At 36.7% G+C, this 23,677-nt stretch overlaps 1 protein-coding gene across 1 annotated transcript in view; it reads right to left on the bottom strand.

Annotated features, from left to right (window-relative positions):
• Positions 1–4,838: 4,838 nt before the first annotated feature.
• LOC131040861 (uncharacterized) overlaps positions 4,839–23,677 on the bottom strand; it is a 72,353-nt gene continuing 53,514 nt past the window's right edge. The window contains exons 3-5 of the mRNA XM_057973818.2: positions 14,853–15,025; positions 5,491–5,548; positions 4,839–5,345 (exon numbers count right to left, since the gene is read on the bottom strand). Of these exons, the coding sequence (XP_057829801.2) occupies positions 5,271–5,345; positions 5,491–5,548; positions 14,853–15,025 (306 nt within the window). The 3' untranslated portion in view covers positions 4,839–5,270. The remainder of the gene's footprint in view (positions 5,346–5,490; positions 5,549–14,852; positions 15,026–23,677) is intronic.

Below are 23,677 nucleotides of genomic sequence, written 5' to 3'. Positions count from 1 at the left end.
CATTTCCAAGGCAATCTCCCTCTTAAATCAATAAAAATTAGCATGTTGTGTAATGATGGTGAGAAATGCAAAGGTATGCCTTGGGGACAAGTTAGGGTGATTAAAAGGCATTTTGTCTATACCATTACGACAACATGTAGTGATTTCATATTTCCCCAAATATATTATAGAAGCTAACCTTTGGATACCATGTTCATTTGGAAATTGCCTCTAATTAATACTAGTTGTGTTGCTAGGGCTTCTCCATCCTATGATAGAAATATTATAATGGGGGATCTGCTAAAACGCTCGAAACCTAGACATTGTGATGAACCTAAACAGAATAAGCACTAATGGGATTTGTTTTCGGAGGCTGGCTTGACTTTGTTCATTGAAGCTATGAGGGGGTATAACCGGAGCCTCACTACCAAATCTTGTAGCCCTTGGAAGAAAGAACTAGCAACCGAAAACATTAAATTTCAAGTTACTCCAAAGCTAATTGCTAGAGCAATAGGGCTGAAGTGTGAAGGGTTAAGAGTTGTTAAGAGATGTGAAGACTATAAGCTCTCTATGAACAAATTCTTTGAAGGTGAGAATTTTGTTCTACAAAATGGGTTTGACAAGTCGGTTCTTCCTCCCCCTTATGCCCTTGTACACTATCATGTTATGTATTATTTTACCTTATAGGGTTGATACACTACCATACATGGGTACCACATTTCCATTCTTAACCATATCAAACATGTGGAGTTTAACAATATTGCATTCTTCCTTTTCACTTTTATGTGTGCTAATATAGATGTTAAAGGTGCTAATCCACCATTACACTAAGGCCTCATCTTTGCCTTGTATGGTTATGTGTCCAACCTTACCCCAAAGAGTATTAGGCTCCTTACTCAACGTGAAAGCCCTAAAGTGCCTCCTAGCTTTGTCGAAATCGAGTTGATTGAAAGTAAGGTGCATTCCCTCAAGAAGCCTAGTTTGCCAAGTAAGAAAAAAGGCAAGAGAGTGACTAGCCCTAACACAGTTCTAAAGGATGACAAACTCCTTAAGCCAACCCCTGACAAATGAAATTTTGTCGACCCTAAACTTGGGGGGGGTCCAAAACCAAAAAAATAGATATGACTACTAAATCCAAAAATGTCACGATTGACCTAGATGATATTGATATGGGACCTATTGCTGAAGAGGTTCACAAACATGATACTACTAAACAAGACATTACCTAGGGGGGGTCAAAGGTCTCCCAAACTTAAAGAAAATGACATAAAAATAAAAATAAATAAAAACTAAGGATGAAGAGCATTTGGAGTCCTTGACTGAAGAAGAATTTATGTCAAAGAATGATAATAACAGTAACTTAGAGGATAGTGATTATAAAATAGATATGGAGGAATTCAAATAAGACGTCGTTCAAAAGGATGAAGATGGAAGTGAAGGAAGATTAAGTGATGCAAGATATGGAAATTATGGAGGAATAGGGGACAAATGACAATACCCAAACTGCAAATAATACCTCTACTACTAATAATGAAATGCTGGCTAACCTTAAAGTTCAATTTGTTGATATGTAGGTTAGAGTGAAGGACCTTGAATCCAGAGCGAAGGGTTTCAAAGCTTACAAAAATTACCTAATGCATGTAATAAATTCCCCAACTCTAATCACTAACAACATCACGCGAAAGGCGATCATGGGGGTGGTCCTAGGCCAAAGTAAGTTCTAGAAGCAACACAAGAAGAATGCAATTTCAAGAGCTCAAAATGGGGAGGATCCCAGCCTTAATAATGAAGACTGAAAGAAGAACCTCTGAATCCTGAAAAAGAATTTGAATCTCATTTAAAATCAAAAGAGGTGGTATGTTGGTCTGGGTTATTTTGGGTTTTTGAGAGGCTTTAGATATAAGTTTAATTATCTGCTGCTATGGTTTTAGTAAGACTCTTTGTTATGATCTTTAATGGCCCGACCCGTGTACCTATTATGTGCTTAGTTGTTTGGCTATTATCTTTAGTAGTATTAATTTGGATACCAATGCTCTGTTGGAAATTTCGTTTATGTTTTTCATTATGTTTGTCTGATGGTTGATCTGTTGTGTGCTTCTAGCTATTATGTGTTAGTGGTTGTTTTCGGATGGGTTTGCCATGTTTTTTGTTGTGTGCTTCTAACTATTTTGTGCTAGTGGTTATTACCTTTTTGTTTTTCTAGTTTCCATTGCTTTCACCTGACATGTATCTCCTACCACTATGTCAGAACATTAGTTTCTATATTAATATTTTAATATTATTGAGGTCCTTACATGGCATCAAAGCCAAGTTCGTAACAAAATGGTAAAATCCAATATCCCCTTAGCCATTTTGTTCCCCCTAATCTCGTACTCTCCTCTATGCACTCTTCTTATGTCCTTCTCCCTTTCTTTTAATTAATTTTTTTTTTAAAATGAATCATTTTTTGCAAGTAGAAGTGGGACAGCAAAAGTGGAGCCACGATGATTTTAAGGAACAACGAACACAGAGATGAATTTTGTCAACCTTGCAAATTTAGTTTATGCTCAAATTGTTGATTGCATAAGGACAATATAACATTTAAGAGGGCAAGGATGTTACAACCTATTTTTCTATATTAATATTTTAATACTATGGAGGTCCTTACACACTATGACAGCAATTGGTTGGAGCCACGTTGACAGCTCTTGCACTCTAACTATAATGCCTATAATTTTGCCTTTGTTCAATCTAATTTACTATATTCATGTTGCAAGGTAATTGTTACAACACCAATAGAGTTAATGTTGAAGGTATGTGTGTACTTCACAGAGGCGGTTGAGTTCAAATGGTATATGAAGCTTCCATGAGAGGGATCGCATATGTACACAATTCAAATGATACATGTGTCTTCCATAAGGGGTGCCTCATATGTGACCATATAAATCATTTGAATCATGCCTCCACCATGGCATACATAAATAGCTATATATTCCAAATCATAGTTGAACTACTCGCCAAGGCTTGAAGAAAAAAAATCCGGGAAAAACTCAACCAATACACGACAAAAAACTCGAGAACTTAAAAAGTTGCTTAAATTTAACTAGAAATGCATTTTGTTTTTGCAAAATTCAATGAGAAGATGCATCCCATGAATCAATAAATGAGAACACAAAAGAAACAACCTATATTTAAATGCAAAGTGAGTGCAAAATCGCATCCTCATGAGGAACATTGATGGCTAGAAGCAAAGTAGTAAATAGTTTTTGTAGAACTAAAAGTAAATAAATATATACGATTACATCTTTCTCTTTCCAGCTCTAGTAAAAACTAGGGGAGAGGTGGAATTAGAGGGTCTAGCCCTAGAAGTCTATTGTAGGCATCATTGAACCTCCTCGCTCGGTATGACTAGCTCGGGTCGTGGCTCATCCTCTATCTTGGATGTAACTCTGCCTCTAGTTGCACCTGGCACTGGCAATGACTCCTCATCTTCCTCAATGTCATCTAGTGTGAAACCAAATCCACCCCCCTCCTCCACAACCTACCTCTCCAAATCATTGATGTCATTCTCTATAAACAATGGAGGCTACTCCTGCGATGTTTGATCACTATAAGGATCTATATCATCCAAATCAATTGGACCAGTTGGTGCTTCCTCTACCTTCCTTATGCGCAACAAAAGATTATATTGCACAAAGACAAGGTCATTGAGACGTTTTTGAGCTAACTTGCTCCTCTCCTTCATGTGGATGGCCTCAAACAAGCTCCAATTGCACTCACAACTGGATGAACTACAAGGTTGACATAAAATTCTGCTGGTAATTTTTTTGAGATTTTGGGTATTTTCATTCCAACTTTGCCACCAAGTATCTGCAAAATAAAATCAAGTTGAAGGTAGCACCACTCGCAAGGGTTTGAAGGTGAAAAAGAGAGAGGTAGAGAGATAGGTCTAGATCTTGAGGGAAAGAGGAGAGAGTGAGATGGGGATAGAGGAAGAGTGATAGGGAAATAGATAAGTCTAAAATTCGGGGCAGATAAAGTGAGTGAGATAGAGAGAGCTAGAGAATGCTGATAAGAGCATACTGATTGTTGAAATTTGACAAAGTCTGAAAATTTAAAAGATCTTCTAAAGCTTAGAATTAGAATTATAACTCCTAGAGATCTGAAACCACCCTCAAACATCCTACCAATATATACATGAAACCTTTCTTATACTTAAATGTTATATTTCATGTATATATTCTAATGAAGAGAATGAGACTGACTTGAAAAAAACAAATCGATAGAAATCAGTTTACTCTCAAACATCTTGCCAATATATACATGAAACCTTTCTTATTCTTAAATATTATATTTCATGTATATATTCTGATGAAGAGAATGAGACTGACTTGAAAAAAAAAATTGATGGAAATCAGTTTGCAAGTGTTTGGGAATGTGTTTTTACCCTTCTTGGCAAAATACAAGACAAAAAATGATGAAATGAAACTCATTTTTGTCGTTTTTTGTCATTATTCATTGGCGGGTGAGTTTCTTTCACTGACTCACCAAGTTTTTGGCAAAAACTCAGCGAGTTTTTCTGGTGAGTTAAAGTCATAAAAACTCGCCAAGGTAATCCAACTATGTTCCAAATCTCCCATCGTCACCATGATGAACATTTATGTCTCATCGGACCACCTTTTTCTACTGCAATACTTCCATGATTCTATGATTTTTACCCTCTAGTTAAAATTGAATATTCAAAGAAAATAAAGATTTCAATACTATCTGCATCTTATGGTAGAACAAAATTATACACTAATCGTAGAAAATTCAAACATACATTTAACCATTCCCTATATAAATATATAATCAACAAAAAATTATATTGAAAGGCAAGGTAAGGTAATTTGATGAACATTTGAATGTACTGAATGTACTGAATGTAAGCTTAGTTGGTAATAGTATTAGAAGGAAACTCGACATAGATAATTATGTAAGAGTGTCTCCTCAGATACGAAGGCACCCAAACTGCAGTACAATTCTACGCAGTGAACTGTATTTAGTAACCCCAGCCCTTTTCAGTCCACCGTATCTATAGTTGTAGTATTGTAACTATTCAACAAAAATGATGGTATATATTTTACTTTACTCTAGGATAGTCAACGGCTCTAACTCTGGCTCATTCTTGCCCAACAATGTAAATAAATTGTAACTCTATTAATAAAGTGTATACAGTACAGCCATTGTCGATCATTCTTGTATCACAGGCCAATCAAGAAGTTGCCACTTCAAATAGCAGACGTTTTGTGATATTTATGCTTTTGTAGTAATTAATCTAGCAGATCACTTTTAACATTAAAATTTGCTAGTTCTGCCTTCACTCTATCAAAATACCTTTCGTCCGGCTGCCAAAACACAAAATCCAGGCTGTCACTGTTTCTAATTTAAATATGGCTACCATCCTTATCAACAGAATAACACTAAAACTGTAAAACTGAAATAGAAACAAAACATATCAGTAGGTGTCAGAATGGTACAAAAAATCCTTACATAGCCCCAGTTAGTGGATCCTCCTCTTTTCTGTGTTTTATGGTGAATACCTGCCCACCTACAGAAACCAAATGTCTTTAATCATGATGTTCCCAAGGGATTAAAAAAATATCATTTCATAATCAGTGATCCAAGACATACTAACAACATAAATGAACATGGTACAGAGCCACCATTCAATCTGTTTGATTTTTCTCTGATAATGGGCAATATAACAGACCCAACTGAATACTTCAGTCACTAAACAAAAACTCTATTGGAATATCTTGGCAATCAAATAAATAACAGACTTTTGGACTGTAAATCTCCAAACCCTGTACTAACATCACTGAAGATAAAAAGGAGAAGAATATCCAAATTGCAAAAGAGTAAAAATTGCCATAGCAACATCCATATCTAGTGGTTGTGGTCCTCCAGTACAACTAAAATCAGGTGAAGATACGGCATGTCAAGGGATAGTGGACTCTCTTCGTGGTCCATGCATCCAAAGCAAATTAACCTCCACTTCATCTACTTCCAGTGAGTGTCAGCACCTACAGCTAAACACACACCACATTTTTTTTTTGTTCCCAGAAACACGCCTAGAGCACAACCATCATTGGAACCTACATGGTGGAACAGGGAGGTGCATGAACATGCAGAAATGACGTGTTGATATTTGGTGCTTCAACAACATTTCTTTTAATATAACGAATAGTCCTTATTGGGGCAAATTTGGTAAGTGCATTAACAGTTATAAGAAAAAGGTACAATGTGCCTTTTCGTAAAGATTTGAGCAGGAGATTAGTTAACTAATGCTAATTTATACTTATAGCATTTTATGTTGAATTTCAGCTAAATTTATCTTCATTAGTTTATAGCAATTTATGTTGAATTTAGGGTATTTTATGTGTTGGAAAATTATTTATTTTGTACTTTCACTTTGTATTTGTCGGTTGCTCATGAATGCAACCAAAAGGGAAAGGCTAATAGTGGAAGAACAGAAGAAGCAATGGAAAAAATATGGCTGCACTCTTCTTTCAGATGGGTGACCAGATGGAAAAAGCTGCACAATCATCAATTTTTTGGTAGCTTCAAATGGTGAGGTGATTTTTTTGAAATCGGTTGATGCCTCTAACAAAGTCAAAAATATAAAACAATTGTGTCGAACGTTGAAGGAAATTGTCACGGAGGTGGGCATAGAGAATGTGATACAAATCATAACTTATATTGCTGCAACACGCGTTTCGAGATAGCTCCAAGACAAACATAAAACACTTATTTGGACAAGTTGTGCAGCACATTGCCTTGAACTTATTTGGGAGGACATAGGCAAATTTGATTGGGTGAGACCAGCTGTAGATGATGCAAAGTGCATAATAAAATTTATCTACAATTTCTTAATTTGATGAGAGATCACCCCCATGTAAAAGAGTTGGTAATTTGGGTGTTACAAGGTTTGCAACAATTTTTCTCACATTGCAAAGCATTATTGGTTTGTTGATTTTTTAATACAGATGTTTGTTAGACAAGCATGGCTAGACTCATCATATTCAAAGAAGCTTGAAGAAGAAAGGGATGCAAGCATAGTCTTTGACAATGCTTTTGCACAAAGAGCTAAGAGATCACAAAGGTAACCTCAAACCTTTGATTTTAAATTCAAATTGAATATTTTATTTTTTAATTCAAGTCTTTCATCATAAATTTGTAACTTCATTTTTTTTGTATTTGTAAAATGTAGGTGTTGGAGCCCTTGGTTAGAATTCTCCATTTGGTAGATGGTGAGCAAAACCCAATAGAATATGTTTATGAGGCCATAGATTGGGCCAAAGAGTTCATCTGAAATTATTATAAGGGGAACAACCTCAGATTTGATCCCATTTGGAGAGATCAATGATTGGGGGTGGAACAATAAACTCCACCAGCCCACTCATGCAACAACCTACTTCGTCAACCCTCGTTTTTTCTATTTAGATAGCTTCTCGAAAACTAATGGAAAGTTTTTGGGGGGCCTTGCGACATGCATTCAAAGGATGACACCCTAGGTTGAAGTGAGAGACCTCATTGTTCAGGAATTGCATAGTTACAAGATTGGAAGGGGTAGGCTATTTTCTTTGGAGCTAGCTACCTGAGGGAAGAACCCTTCAAACACCATGTATAATATTCGGAGTCTTTGTACCACATGTATCTTAAAAGTTACGAATTTCAAATTTACAAATATTAATAATTTGATAAAATAGTAAATACGTTTTGACTTCCTTTCTAGCTCTTCAATATTTTATTTTGTAGATTATTGGTTTAATAGTTTAGGGTGCAAATATCCCAAATCTCCAAAGAATCTCTCTACAATTTCTGCCAACCTTGTATTGCATCCAACTATGAGCGCAATCGGAGCTTGTTTGAGGTCATTCACATGAAGAAGAGGAATAATTTAGCTAAAAACACCTCAATGATCTTGTTTTTGTGCAATACAACGGTTGGCTGCAAACAAGAAGGGTAGAGGACAAATCAAAGTATCTCATTGATTTAGATGAGATTGATCCTTATAGAAATAGGATAGGGCAAGATAAGCAACCTCCATTGTTTACTAATGATGAGATTCTTGATTTTGGGAGGCGGGCATTGTAGGATGTGAAAACTTAATTGCTCAAATAATTTGATATTAAACAAAGGAGATGAAGGCTCCTTAAATAGAAATTACATGACGATGTTTCTAAAAAGAAACAATCGATTAACTAAAGCTAAAACAAAAGATAAAAAAATAGTGACAAGCTATTCTAACTCTAAGACTCTAAAAATAACTTAAGATGACAACTAAGATGACCATTATAGAAATAATATAATATTATATTAATACGTTCCCTTAATGGTCATCAAACTAACTACCCTACAGAAGGAATAATCTGTAGGTCTTTTGGTCACAAATGCAAAGAAGGTTGCCCCCATCTCTTCATAACACTTTGCTGCTATGAAGACCCTCCCAGGATCTATAGAATGTTAATGACCAAGAGTACCAGAATCCATCCAACCTGTGATGTAACCCTCACACACAAATTATTGAGCGAAAAGAAAACCCTAGAACCACGATTTCGAGGAAAAATCGGCAAACCCTCCAAAGTGCAATAACCACGATTTTGTCAAAAACCGCAAAAACTTTTGCATATGTTCACCCCAACAACTCTAGGTGCAACCCAAAACAAACTACAAGAAACCACGATTTTTGTGGAAAAAAAACGTCAAACCAGAGTTCCGTGACTCACGGCGAGTCACGCGAGTCAGCGGGCCGAGTGACCCCTACCGGGTCACGGTGACTCTAACCCAGGCTCGGACGGGTCAGGGGGCGTGACTCGCCTGACTCGCCGAGTCAATGAGTCACTCCCTGACTCGCCTAGTCCGAGGGTCGTGACTCGACAAGCATCACTTAAAAAAGTGTAGTCAAAAAAACAAAAAAAAACATAACATTTTTTAATGATTTTTTTTGCCATTTCCCTTTCTTATAACCCTAAAAGGGATTGGCATTCACTTTTATGAGTGGAAGAGAGGAAAAAAGAGAGGAAGAGAGAAAAATAGGAAGCCATAGTTTTGCAACCAGCTGAGAGGAAGAGGTGAAAAGCTTGCACAAATCACATTGGGGCAGCACTACAGTTGCATTGAGAGCATCAAGGAGTCCATAGAAGCTCATTTCAAACACTTCTCAACAAATTTGAAAGAGGAAGTGTTAATTTTTATTGATTATGTTGGTTTTTTTTCTATATTTATGGATTTTTCGTTTTGTTGTTATTTTTTTTTTAAGTTCAACTTTCCAAATCTATATTGCATACTTCAATCACAATGAAATAAATAGAACAATAGCATAGCAAACCCTATAATTTTTTTTTGAAAAAATTATATACATGTATTTACAATTTTTTCTAAAAAAAATCTAGGGTTTGTTGATTTTTCTCAATTCTTAATTTCTTTCTTTGAAATTTGAAAATTTTCAAGAAAAAACACAATGCACAAATTAGTCTTTGCTGATTTTTTTTAATTAGTTTAAATTTAAAACTTTGTAAAACACAATGCTCAAATGGTGATTTGTAAAATTGTCTTATTGCAGCAGCCCTCACGTTTTGAAAACATTTTTTTTCCTAATGGCTCATCCTAATCCTCCACAACCTAAGCCTAGGAAACATGGTCAAAAAGATGAGGCATGGAAATACACTTTAGAATTCTCTGGTAGACAAAGAAATCAAACCAAGTGTATTTTTTGTAAGGAAATTAACCATGGGAGGATGAATAGATTGAAATATCATATTGCTAGCATACATGGTCATGATACTGAGCCTTGTACCGAGGCACCTCCCGAAGCAGTCCGTTTTTGTTACGTCCAATTAGAAAATTTTGAAATACATAAGCAAACAAAAAAAAGACAAAGAGAGGAGTTATGTCATATTGGTTCCCCTCCACCCACATCCGCATCCACAGCTACATCCATAGGTTGTATTGGAGAGGGTTCTTCTATGCCTCCCTTTCGTCCTAGTGCTTCTGCTAGTGCTAGTACTTCTATTTCTACTCCTACTAGTCACACTTTTGGTCCTAGAGTGCGAAAATCCAAGATAGACAATTTTTTTGTACCACGCACTACTCTTGGCGCACAACACTCGCTTGAGAGCATGTCTTGGAACAAGGAGGTCCATGATGCAGGAAGAAAAACAATTTGCAAGTTTTGGTACTTCTGCACCATTCCATTTATTTCAGCCATGTACTTTTTTATTTGATTGCTTTAAATTAAAATTTAAAATTTTATGGTTTGAAGTTGAAAATTGAAATTGAAATTGAACTTTTCTTATTTAATCTATTTCAATTTGTGACAGGTCTCCTTATTGGCAAGGCATGATTGATGCAGTAACCATTTGTGGGGCGGGGTTTAAAGCCTCTAGTGATACTAAGTTGAGTGGCCCTCTCTTGTTGGAAATGGTGGAAAATATGAAAGTTGACCTAGAGGAGCACCGCCAATCTTGGAGCCACAAGGGTTGCACCATCATGACAGATGGTTGGACTGATAGGAGGAATAGAACTCCTAAATTTTCTTGTTTCCAGTGGAGGTGATTGATCATTTTACTTCTCTAAATGCATTGAGATTGAAATTGAATAATTTACATTCTAATTTATTGATAATTAATTTGTTTTATTTTCACGATCCACCATGTTTTTGAAGTCCATCGATGCTTCCTCACATGTCAAAAATGCGGCATACTTATGTGAGGCTATTGAGGAAGTTATACATGAGGTGGGGGAAGAAAATGTGGTGCAAGTGGTGACGGATAATGAAGCAAGTTATGTTGCTACAGGTAAATTTTAAAAGTTTTCTTTTAAGTTTTAAGTTTTAACTTTTAAACTTTTAAGTTTTTAACTTTTAAATATTAATGGTAAAATTTCTTGATACTTATCACATCTAATTCTTTAACTAATTTAAAATTGTTGCAGGAAAACTTTTGATGGAGAGGCACCCAAAAATCTTTTGGTCTCCATGTGCGGCCCATTGCCTTGACCTCATGCTGGAGGATATAGGTAAGCTTGAATGGGTGAAAGAATGCGTTGAAAAGGCAAAGAATATATGCAAATTTATTTACAATCATGCATTGGTCCTTAGCATTATGAGGCAATACACAGGGGAAAGGGAGTTGGCTCGTCCTGGTATAACGAGATTTGCCTCGAATTTCCTCACATTGAAATCCTTGATAAAATGCCATCTTTGCGGCGCATGTTTGTTGGTGAGGAGTGGACCCACTCATCCTATGCTACGACCACTGCAGGGATGGATGTAGCAGATTACATTTTTGATGAGCCAGGTTTTTGGACCCCTTGTGCAGAGATCGTGCAAGTAATTTTATAAATTTATATGCATATTTTTGTTTTGGTTGCATTGTGCAACTTTGCAATTTTTCCTATTTTCATGCGCACTTGTGACTTCACTATTTATGTTTAACATTATTTGCAGGTCACTGAACCCCTAGTAGATCTCCTACGAGTTGTTGATGGGGAGAAGCCCGCTATGGGCTACATATATGAGGGCATGGATAGGGCCAAGGAGGCCATTAGATCTATATATGTTGGAGTTGAGGATAAGTATAGGCCCATTTGGAACATAATTGATAGAAGATGGCATAACTAGCTTCATAGGCCCATCTATGCAGCAGCTTGTTACCTCAATCCATCATTTTGTTTCCGTGCTGATTTCAAAGCGGATGAGGAGGTTCTTAGCGGGCTATATTCAATAGTACAATGGATGGGCACTGATACCACAGCTACACTGCTCGAGATGGATGCATTTAATAATGCAGTAGGGGCGATCTTTGCCAGCCAATTGTGCAAAGAGGGTTGGACAAAATTGCAGCCAGGTAGAAAATTCTAAAGTTTATGACATGCATTTTAATTTTTCATTTTATAATCTACCTTTAAAGTTGGAAATGAGACTAATGTTTTTTTCTTTTCCTTATCTCAAATAGATGGTGGCAAATGTTTGGGCCTTCAACCCCAAACCTTCAAAAAATTGCCATCCGCATATTGAGCCAGCCATGCAGCGCTTCTGGATGTGAGCGCAACTGGAGCATGTTCGAGCACATTCACTCGAAGTGGCGAAATAGATTGTCTGTGGAGAGGTTGAATGATCTAGTCTTTGTTCACTACAACCTCCGTCTCAGGACCAGACAGATTTTGGACACTGACTCCTCTCCGATCACTCTAGAGGAAGTCGACCCCAAGTCCAATTGGCTCACTGAGTCCATCGATCCAGTCTTCACTGATGAAGACCTTGAGTGGGTTGACCAGGCAGACAGAGAGGTTGAGGCTATGGCTATGGTAGAGGAGGAGGATAGAGCACGATCAGGCACAACACCTATGGCTACTCAGACTGGCACATCATAGGCAGAGACTATGGCTACTCAGTCATCCAGGACCTACCTTAGACGCCTTTCTAGGAGGCAGATAAACGAGGCTGAGCCATTGACTTGTTTTTGTTTACACTTTCCAGTTACATATATGTTTGGGAACATTTGAAGTCATGGATTTTATATACATTGGACAACATTTATAACTCTATATATCTATGTTTTCTAATTCCTTCAGCTACAATTTACATTTCTACGCATGTGATGGATGTAGTTTATGTATGTGATCAAATTAGCTTCTATTTGATGATGTTATAATGTCTTTAAGCTTAATTCAATAATGGGTGTATGAAACAAGTTTTAAATCGTTAAAAAACTCTAAATTTCAAGGGTTTTCTTATTTTGTCGAGTCACAAGCCGAGTCACAAGCCGAGTCCGAGTCTGGGAACTTTGCGTCAAACCCTTAAAATTGAAGTTACAAATCATCGTTTTTTGTGGAAAAAAAGGTAAAGAAGCCACCAAAAAAAAACCTTCACACAACAAAACACCAAACATCATTCAGCCAAACGTTACTCCCTGATTTTTTAAGACTCCATGATTTTTGTGGAGAAAAATCAGAAAACCCATCATAATTTTGTGGGAAAAATTAAAAACCCATGAAATAATTTGAGAAAAAAAATTAAAAAAACCCAAAAGTAATATTTTGAGGAAACAATTATAAAACCTATATAGACAATTTTGGAGAAAAGACTATAAAAACCCATACAGATAATTTTTGAGGAAAAATTATAAAAACCCATACAGATAATTTTTGAGGAAAAATTATAAAAAATTCATACAAATAATTTTTGTAAAAACCCAAAAGATATTTTTTAGGAAAAAAGTATTAAACCCCAAAATAACTTTTTTAGGAAAAAAAATTACAAAAATCCCACAACTAATTTTATGCAGAAAAAATTGGAAAAAACAACATTATTTTTATGGACAAAAATTAGAAAACCCGTACAATAATTTTTTGAGGAAAAAAATTATAAAAACCCTCCCTTCGCACAATCCAAAATGCGAGGACAAATCAAACCAAGAGTTGTTGCGAATCTGCCAAAAAAAATGAGTCACAAATAACGAGAAAAAGCATGGACAGGGTGTGCAGATCTGGGCAACATAAAAGTGGAAGAAACCCACGTTGCAGGAACCATCGTGAGTAGAGACCACACCCGCAAGAAACAAAGAAATCGCACAAAAAAAAACAATGTGCGAGTTGAACTGAACCCCTCACGTGCGGAACACTGAGGCCAAAAAAAAGACTGAGGTCGCGAGTAGAGAAGAAATGTGGGCAACAGAGAACTGATGCAACAAAGAGAAGCCTTGCACAAAAAAAAACCGCGAAAAATGTCTACAAAACCATAAGCTCCCAACGCGAGGAATACAAACACAATCGTGGGTGTTTAGCCGACGTGATGTGTCTCAAATCCGACGCAACGAGACCCGCATTTTTGCAAAAACAAAAACCGACGTGAGCAAACACAAGATGGAAACCGTCACAGATGAATAGTAAACTCACCTGAAAAAAAAGAAGCACGTCCACACACAGGAATAAGACCCTCAAAATTCTTCACACAAAAAAGCCCTCGAATTGCAAAAGCTTCACAAACACTCACGAAAGTCGCGAAAAAAATAATCATAATCCCACGCAAAAATAATCGCGAATTACAAATCTGAAAATCGACCTTGCAAAAAAAATTTGAAAATCCACATGCAATTGCAAAGAACCCTCCCAAATTCTCCACCCCCCCCCATGAGGGAGTCAGATTCAAACCGACTCCCACTCTGATCCATGATTGCTCACATGATTCAATATTAAACAAACGAGGCGTAGGCTCCTTAAATAGAGATTACATGACAATGTTTCTGAAAAGAAACAATCGGTTAACAAAAGCTAAAATAGCGACAAGCTATTCTAACTCTAAGACTCTAAAAATAATTTAATATGACAACTAATATGACCATTATAGAAATAATATAATATTAGCTGCAACATGAGATATAGGATTGATGACATTGATTAGGATGAGGAGTCAGTGCAATCTACTAACATGATGGAGGTCAAGCCACAACCTTCCATGCCATGCAAGAAGCCACAACAAATTCAAATGATTGGAACCTCAACCTCTCCACAAGTTCCACTAGATTAGAGATGAGGCAGATGTAATATGCATTCAAATCAATCAAATTTAAAAAGAAAACACTTTCATATTCATTTATGGACTAAATGGATACATCTTGTCAGTGAATTTTGAAAAAAAAAAAAATTGTGTTTCAAAAGAAATTTAAGCAATTTTTTAAGTTGCCAAGATTTTTGCTAAAAGCTTTTGCCGAATCTGAGTTTGCCAGCTATGATTTGTATTGATGCCAAATTTAATTTTCAAACTAATCAATTATTTACTTAATGCAGAATGTGATTTTTATCCAAAGAAGAAAGAACAAGATGCAATAAATATAGAACTTAAAACTTACACAACAGTATTGCTCCTCCCAGTTGTCACAGATGTTCCCACTTTAAAGAGTAGACGGCGGTCCCAAGCAATCTTCAAAAGTTCAAGAATTTCCTCCCCTTCTTTGTTCCTAGGCAAGTAAGCAATCCGTCTTGTACCACTGTATGGATTTCCAGGAGATGGGTGCTCTGCAGTCTGATTACTTTTCAGTGAAAAAAATCAGCATCTGGCATGGATTCTCTAGCTTGCAATTGCCAGTATAATTCAATATTTCAATGAAATTAGCTTGACACAAACTGTTTACATTACATTAATCTGTGACCGAATCTAACAAACTGTTTACATGGTACAAAACACAGGTACAGTCTGTATCTTTATGGAAATCTGTTGCAATATGACTATTAAAAATGTAGCTACAAAATAATATTCACCGTTTAGAAATATTGACTTCTAGAAGGTGACTGATAATCTAAACTGGCATATTAGAGATAAATTGCCATGTTTCAACTTATTAATTTCTCTTTAAGCCATTGACAGTAATCTCCCTGATTTTTGCACTGACAGTCACCAATTGAAGAAGACATTTTCCCTTAAATTTGTTGCATTCCTGATTCAGGGCACTAATTAAAGTTACAATCTCATTCTATTGTACATATTTGTAGGGAGCTAGTAGCAATTTTTATGGTTGAAATCTTATCAGCAATATCTTTACAGAGATGAAGTAAATGGTCCTCATGAGCCATATAGCATGGCCACCATGGTGTCTAGAAAGACAGCAAAACATCTGAAACAATTGTGTGTCTGTTCTGTCCTTTACGAAACATTCAGGATATTTATAACCACTGGAAGCTACCATGAGAGCTTGGATGGGACACTGCTGCAGCTGGAAAAGGTGCTACTTTGCCTTAACATCAATTTATATTAATCTATATTTTCTTTCTGCATTCTTGGGACTCTTTCCTTTAAATTTTCAGATAATGAGTATCATCATTGTTAAGCTACTTAAGGAAAAAGTTGTTAAGGTATAGACATGCTACAGACCATGGCAACAATATACAGGCATTGGTTTTGTACATGAAAATATGAGACTAACTAGAGGAGATGTGCATAAGGAATGAATAATTTTACTCACCGTTATACAGATCGAACACCATAGGAAATGCAGATTCTTGATCATGCCATGTTACATGGTGTTTCTTGTTGGAGTGATGCATTTCTAGTAAGGGAAAAAAATTGCTTTTCATTTGAAAAATTTGTTAACACTTCAATTTACTCTATTAGGACAACACAAAACAGAACATGTACGGATGTACCTTTCTTCAAATTTTAAGGGATAACTCCCTTTTCAAGAGTGAAGAAAATGAAAATATTCCCTTACATGGAAAAACAAAAAACTAAACTAGTGGAATTTCTTTAAACATGCAATATAAACAGTGTTCCATTGGGACGCGTCCCCCCCCCCCCCCGGTCCCCGCCACCCAAGCGCCGCCGGAGACGGGGAGACGTCTTTGCATCTCCCCGTCCTTCGAGAGACGTGCAGACGTCTCTCGAGGGACAGGGAGACGCCCAGACGTCTCCCGTCGCCTCCACGTATATGCAATGTTTAAAATTTTTATTTTTTTTAAAAGTGACTTTTTGGGGGATTAAGGGGTAACCCTAATTGGACGTGGGCCAATAAAAAAATAACACCTGCTGCCCCTTGACCCCAACTTGGAGGCACTGCCCCCAAACCCCCGTTGAAAAATATAGGGGGAAACCGTGCCGATAGAAGTAGGGAAAATTTAATCTCTGACTCTGATTAGGCTCCATATAACAACACAATTCGCATTGAAAAAATCTTGGTATTTAGATTTAGTATTTCAAATTTCTTATAGTCTCATTTGAAATGTAATTCTTATACTGTCATACATCTTTTCAAAACTAGTTTTTCAAGTACTATACTGCCAAACACCACCCCCCCCCCCCCCGCCGTCCCCAAACTTAGGCCCTTGGTCCCCACGTCCCCAACACCCGTGGAACACTGAATATAAACAAACTTAAAGTAAAACATGGCTTCTTGTTCTCAAGCCAGGGCACAAAGCTATTCTGCACTTCAACACAAGGCAAGAGGTTTTATAAATTTTGCCTAACACAGAAAACCTACACAATTAGAAAATGCTCACTCCTTTCAGCTAGAAGTAGAAACTAAGAAACATGAGTACAACAAAGATGGAATTTGATTCAACACAAATGCAAAGATATTGTGAATCAAATAAGGAGATTTGTAAACAAATCTAAAAAACCAAATTAAAAATTACTGTGATAACTGTCAAACTATGTTAGTGGGTCAACCCTCCTAAAACCTGGATCTGGGTCCAGTTCGCGCTTGACAACATCTAAAGACAATAAAGGAATGCCAAACAAATTTTATAAAGACTGAATTGTCATTGCACATGTCAATTTCCCACCAAGGTAATGACAATTTAAAACGAATGTATCCCTATGAAATCCGGCTTACCTCCAAAGGGTGCAAACCTATGTATCAAAAGTTGGGAAAAATTAATCCCTATGAGGTGCAAATTTCCAAAGACAAAGCCAAACAAATTTTATAAAGACAATCAAGGACAATAAAGACACCTAAAGATGCTACTTGCATTCCTTGTTGATGAAGCCATAAAGGAAACATTAGGGATTCCTTATCATCAAGGAATGCTAACTCGGACTAAGGAGGAATGTCAAGCAATGTTTGCGAAGAAGCCGGATGCATGTACGACTCTCATCAACAATGAGTGGGTCAGTGAACCAAGGAGACATCATTCCAAGCTATCAAAGAAGCTCATAAGTATAGATTTCAAGGAGGAATATAGTGATATGATATTCCTATTGAATAGGATCATGGGAACTCCTAAAGATGCATTGTTTGAAACATGGATGTTCTACTTCATACAGGAGATTTCACTAGATTGATAATGATAAATTGGGCGAAGATGATAAGTGACAACTTGGACATTCAATTAAGGAACTTGGAAAGGACGAAGATATTTTACATGAGTTCCTATATGGTATACATGTTGGCTAGGAATATAAAGGGCTGATATGCAAAGGTGAAGAGGGAAATACGAGAGGTCAACTCAAGGTATCCGATTGTTATCCCCAGTTGCAGTTGCATGAGAAAGGGCGCTATAGACAAGTGAATGATACATTATCAATATATCTCACTCGTTTGCTACAAGGACGATTGCACAAAAGGTTATCCAAGGAAGCAATGGCATTGATAGAGAAGTATGGGTCGCGGCTTATCCAATTCCCAACCTTCACATACATAAGGATTAAAGGATGCACATATCATCCTTATAAGCTTAAAGGGTATCCAACCTACAAATTGGTATTACTTGAGGTAGTGAGACAATTGTCCGAGTTTGACTTCATCTGGAAGAAGAAACATAGACCTGGTCTAAACTTCTCTATCACACTTGGGAAAATGTTGGAGATATGCCCTACAACCTTGGTAGCAGAAACAGCCAATGCAGAGTTGCAATTCTCTCAACTTGGAACATACAAGTCCAAAACTCATTCTGATCCTTTTCATAAGATCCTCACAACTGAAAGAAAGAGATACGAGCATAGAATTGATCTAGAGGACTATTGGGCAAACCTCACTAATGAATTTGGAGTTAGAAGGAAGATGTGGTCCAGAACATCCGTGGATTTCATGAGAAAGTGCAAACTCTTTTCAATTCCTAATCAAGTGAAAGACAATGGAAATCACATACATCCTCAATATGAGCAAGAGAAAGATAAACTTGTTCCAGCACCAAGTTGGTCACAACCAGAAATGACAAACTTAAACACATTGATGAGAGAAGTGATTGATTACTCAAGAGAATGGGTAGAGCAACATATCAGCAAGCTAAGGAAATGAGGTACTGCTTCAACATATGAAAGAATGGAGGATGATGAATCTTCCTCCGATGAAGATGAAATAATGAAAAGTAATGAAGAGGTAAATAGTGAAGGAGAAATTTAGATTTCTGAAAAGAGGAAGGATATCGCTGAAGGTTCACAAGCAAAAGATAAGGAGATTGCCAGTGAGGAATCAAGATGTAAGAGGCAAAAGTGCAATGCTACTCAATCCACCATGACCACTTCATCCATTAGAGAGATTGATATGCATGATACAGGAAATAAATCAAGACAAGAATCCAAAACAGAGATTCTACCTAAGGGGGATCATGATTAGCACACATCATCACAATCAATATAGTGAAAACTAAACCAGAAATACTGAGAGGGGGGGTGAATCAATATTTGCGGTACTTTTTAATCAAATTGAGCCAATTGAAGAGAGATGAACAGATAATCACAAAGCAAACACAGATTTTATCTCGTGGAAAACCCTTTCGGGTAAAAAACCACTACATACAATAGATATCATTATCAGAAACGGGCACCAACCCAATGGCTCCAACGAGTTACACACGAGAGCACCAACTCTTAAAAGAGCACCAACTCAAAGCACCAGAGGCTCCAACCTCTAATTGAGCACCAACTCCATAAACACAATTACAAATTTAAAGGCATAATCAAAAAAATATGAGACCCCTGTTTTATACAAGCATAAATGAAACACTTATGACTCTTTACATAACCCTACCATTTGATAATAATACACACCACACTTTCATCAGCAATATAGTTCTCTGTTCACACAAACTGAAACTAACATGGTTCAAGAAGTCTGCAGAAATTCACAAGATATTCAGTCCCCCATCTTTGTCATTCACACACAGCCAAACAATCTCACCAAGTCTGCAACATACTCTTGAATCTGCAAAAACAAATTTTTACTACTTAGATACTTCAATAATATAAATCCACAACCCAACTGTATAATTTTTTAGAAAGAGATCTCCATCCATTTCAAACATCGATTCACCTTATCAACCCATCTTTTTGAAAAGATCACACAGTCTCCACACAACTCCAACTATTAACTCTGCTTCAACTTTTTAAAAATTCGGCATCAATACATGACACAACAGCTTTTTCACCTTGAAATGGCATACAACATACCTCACGATTCTGTGCAAATTTTACATAACTTTTTGAGCAAGAGAGCATAGCATCTCACCATACAGAAGTCAAAAACTACCACACTCAGCAAAACCAATGCATACACTTAATCACCAAAACAATTGGTTTGAACAAAAACAACTCCCTGTACACGCACATATTCATGATCGCGCTTTTTCTTCTTTTTACAAGCATACGTTATTTACAAAAAAAACAGATCTCTGACGGCTGTCACAACATTCTCTGAAACACAGAATTTCATCATACACGCATCTTTGAGAAAAACGCATCGTTATTGAAGCTTCCGCAGCACAAAGAAGAATCCAACTAATCTCTATCAACCTGTTCATTTAAAAAGAAAATATTCTGCTCTTCTGTCAGCAGAGAGACCTAAACGTCTCTATCGTACTTGTAACGCTATCACCAACCAGTCATTGAGAGGAAAATAAAAACATTTCGATCAGAAACATGTTACAAAACGAATGATTTGTCTGCAACACTTAGCACCCAAACATAAAACATTTTCTTTTTCACCTGCCAGCAAGACCAAAAAAAAGCATCTCCTTTTTCAGAGACAAACACGAGTCTAAGAGAAAAAGAAGCTTCCACGGAAAGTAAAACACTGAGTGTAGACGTTTGCTGGCAGCAGCATCATCATTTGTGGCCTGTACATCAGCTCTGTTGTTGCTTGGAACAGCTCCCAAAACATACGAAAAGAGACATGTAATCTCGTACAAGTCCGATTCAAACTGATGATGTGTCAAGTTCAAAGAAGACATGCTGACAGGGAAATAGACAAAGAGGCAACTTATGCACACATCCTAGCTGCTTAACCAAACAGCCAAAAAGCTCAAGCTCTTCAAGCTGCACAACTCCTCAAACTACTCCTCTGACACTTAACCAATGTCGAAATCAATGACAATATACTTCAACATATGGCATGAGGATCAGGAACAAAATCCAGCTTCTCCAACCATACATCATTTTGAAATAGAGATAGGAGAAGATTTGGTAGAATCCAACATACCCAATCCTAATGAGGAAGTAGATGAAGAGATCATTTCAGCCTTGAGGGGAATTAATGGTGATAATCAGCTTGAGGATGTAATGGAATTATCCACAGTGACTAATTGGTTGAACAATAGCTTGAAGAAAAGGGCAGTGGAGGAAGTTCAGCCAATTGAAGACTTAGATGATTTCCTAGCTCGAATTGGTAAAGCTCAGAAACAAAAGAAGACTAAGAAATTCTCCCAAATCACTAGAGATAGTTCAAGATCACAAATCTTGTAGATGGCAATTCCAATTGTGGATAAGCCGAGAGAAGAAATCACTCCAATGGATTCTAAGGTTAGAACACTTGATCTTGGACCAACAACAAAAGAGCAAGAATGCCAAGAGTGGAATGATTGACATGATAATCCAGCAAAGATTCAACAATACAAAAGAGAAAATAGATAATTTGGAAGCAAAAAATCTGAGGTTGAAGGAGTTCATACAATGGTTAATGAAACCAGTGAGACAAGAAGATGATACGTTTGTCCCACCTATTTCCATTCCACAGGAATCATTTGAGAGCCTTGAAGCCATGAGAAGTACAAATCAAGAAGTAAGGAAGTGGATGGAAAATATCTCAAGGCAAGTAGAAGAGTTCCTACGAGGATTTATACAAATGTATGATGAGATAGTATTGTTTGAAGGGAGAATCCAAAGTATGGAAAACCAATGGGAAGACTTTTTGATGGCACAAGATAAGACAATTCCTCGTCTCAAGGTATTGAAGGGGATTCCTATGCAAACAATGATACAAGAAGGTGTAATTGAGGAAGGAAATATCTATAATTTCCACTGTTGGTATAGTTACTTAATGATGACAAAGGCAACACTTGACAGAGTGAAAGGAGAATGTGAAAAGATATAAGGATCCATCAGGGGATACGATCAAAGATCCTTACATCCTTGGAGGAATTAATAGGCCAAGAATGAGTGAAGATGATGGTTATAACTTATAACTTAGAAGAATTGTCGCCATGGAGGAGCTTGAATTAATCATGACCAAATTCATTGCATCTGGAACCAAGGAAAGAGGCAAGGGAAACTAGATTCTAGAATATGGTTTGTTAGATGATTAGGTGTTTGGCTATTGCTCCTCGTAGTTTGTGATGAGGAGAATATTCCATTTTCATTGCATCACATTTAATGATTTTTTTGTAAACCCTATTAGGGCTTAGGTTGTTTGATCTTGGTCGTTGATTTGAGAATCAATCTAAGCTTTTGAATTGTGAAGAGACCTCTATATAAGGCTCAATCTCCTCATGTGTAAGGGTTCATAGTTCAATAATAGACAATTAGCAGTTACAAGTAGAAGTAGAGTAGGAGGAAGCTTGTAATTGTTGCCATGTTATGTTGAAATCAATTCAACACTTTCATTGAAGTTATAGTGGATGTATGTGTTGTGTTTCTACATTTATCATGGTTCCTTGGTACTTCTCAAGGTTAATTAAAGTTCATTGATCATGGTGAATGATTATGAAGTTATTGTAATGAATTCTTTGGTTCATACTTTATGTAGTTTGTTGATTGTAAGCTACAATATAAAGGTAGCCTAAGCCTCATTATTGTGCTAAGTTTGATTGTGGATAATTGTTCAAGTTGCGCCAACATTGGGTATTTGAGTGATGTATTCGCAGTATGAAAATCTTCAATTTCCTTAGAAGATTGCATAAAGTTTGTGTGGTTGTTATCATCAAGGCGAAGCAAACCTTGATTTGAGGGATTTTGTCATCATTGATCTTAGAAGTAGCATAGTCTTTCTAAACCAATTTTCTTTTTTTATCTTTATTTTCAAAGTCAAGTTAGTTTCCATGTTTCGGTAGAGTTCAAGTAAAAAACGTATGTCCCCTTGTGATTCTAGCAAAATCACATCACACACTGGGTCTATCCACATATAAAGTCAAACCTAACTATTGGAACCTTGGAGTCATCTCGTTTGATCACATAGTTTAGCATCCGAGAGGTCTTTGTTCAAGAGAGGATAGAATACTTAGTATTTTATTATGTGTTGCATGGTGTCATAAAAAACAAATCAATAGACCCCAACACAATTTTCTATTATTTCCTTTTCCGTTTTTGACCTACTAGGTTGACTACTCGACCTTAAAAATGAATCCTAACCCCAAAACTAAACTCTAAAGACCTTGAAACATAAAACAAAACTCAACTTACTCATTTGTAAGCAAAGAAACACAAACAAAATATATTTGTTGAACTTTGATCCGTTCTTGTCATTGCACAAATGGAGCTAAAGATGGATCCTTGAAATTCTAGCATGTGAAATATGATAACCAGTTCTAGCTCTGTGGACCAATTCACGCTTCAAACAAATCCAAAATCAACATTGTGAAATATGTTGACAAGAATCAGCAAGTTCTAGGTAGTGCAGCATATATTTAGGTTTGTGGTATGTGTGGTGTCAAATATACAACCACATACAATTGGATGGGAAAAGGCATCAAAGCTTGCCAAGGCAAGAAGGATGCTCTTGTGTCGACATCTAGAGTGTTGGAATATATTAGAAAGCATGAGCAAGAAAACAAATCTATTGGCCTTTGAACAGATTATCATTTGGCAATAGAGGATCAAGGAGGCTCTTTTGTTTCCCCATCTCTTTCTATTCTTCAGTTGTGGTACAAAGTCACCCATTTTGCCAACTATACATAAGAGAACAAGGGGATCACTGTTGGAAATGTTGTCATTGATGTAAAGTACATAAAGAAGACAATGTCATAGACAAGTTAT

The sequence above is a fragment of the Cryptomeria japonica genome, chromosome 10, assembly GCF_030272615.1.
Source record: "Cryptomeria japonica chromosome 10, Sugi_1.0, whole genome shotgun sequence".
In the NCBI taxonomy this organism is placed as follows: Eukaryota; Viridiplantae; Streptophyta; class Pinopsida; order Cupressales; family Cupressaceae; genus Cryptomeria; species Cryptomeria japonica.
The sequence above is the reverse complement of the archived record's forward strand: the minus strand, read 5'-3'. Positions and strand labels throughout refer to the sequence as shown.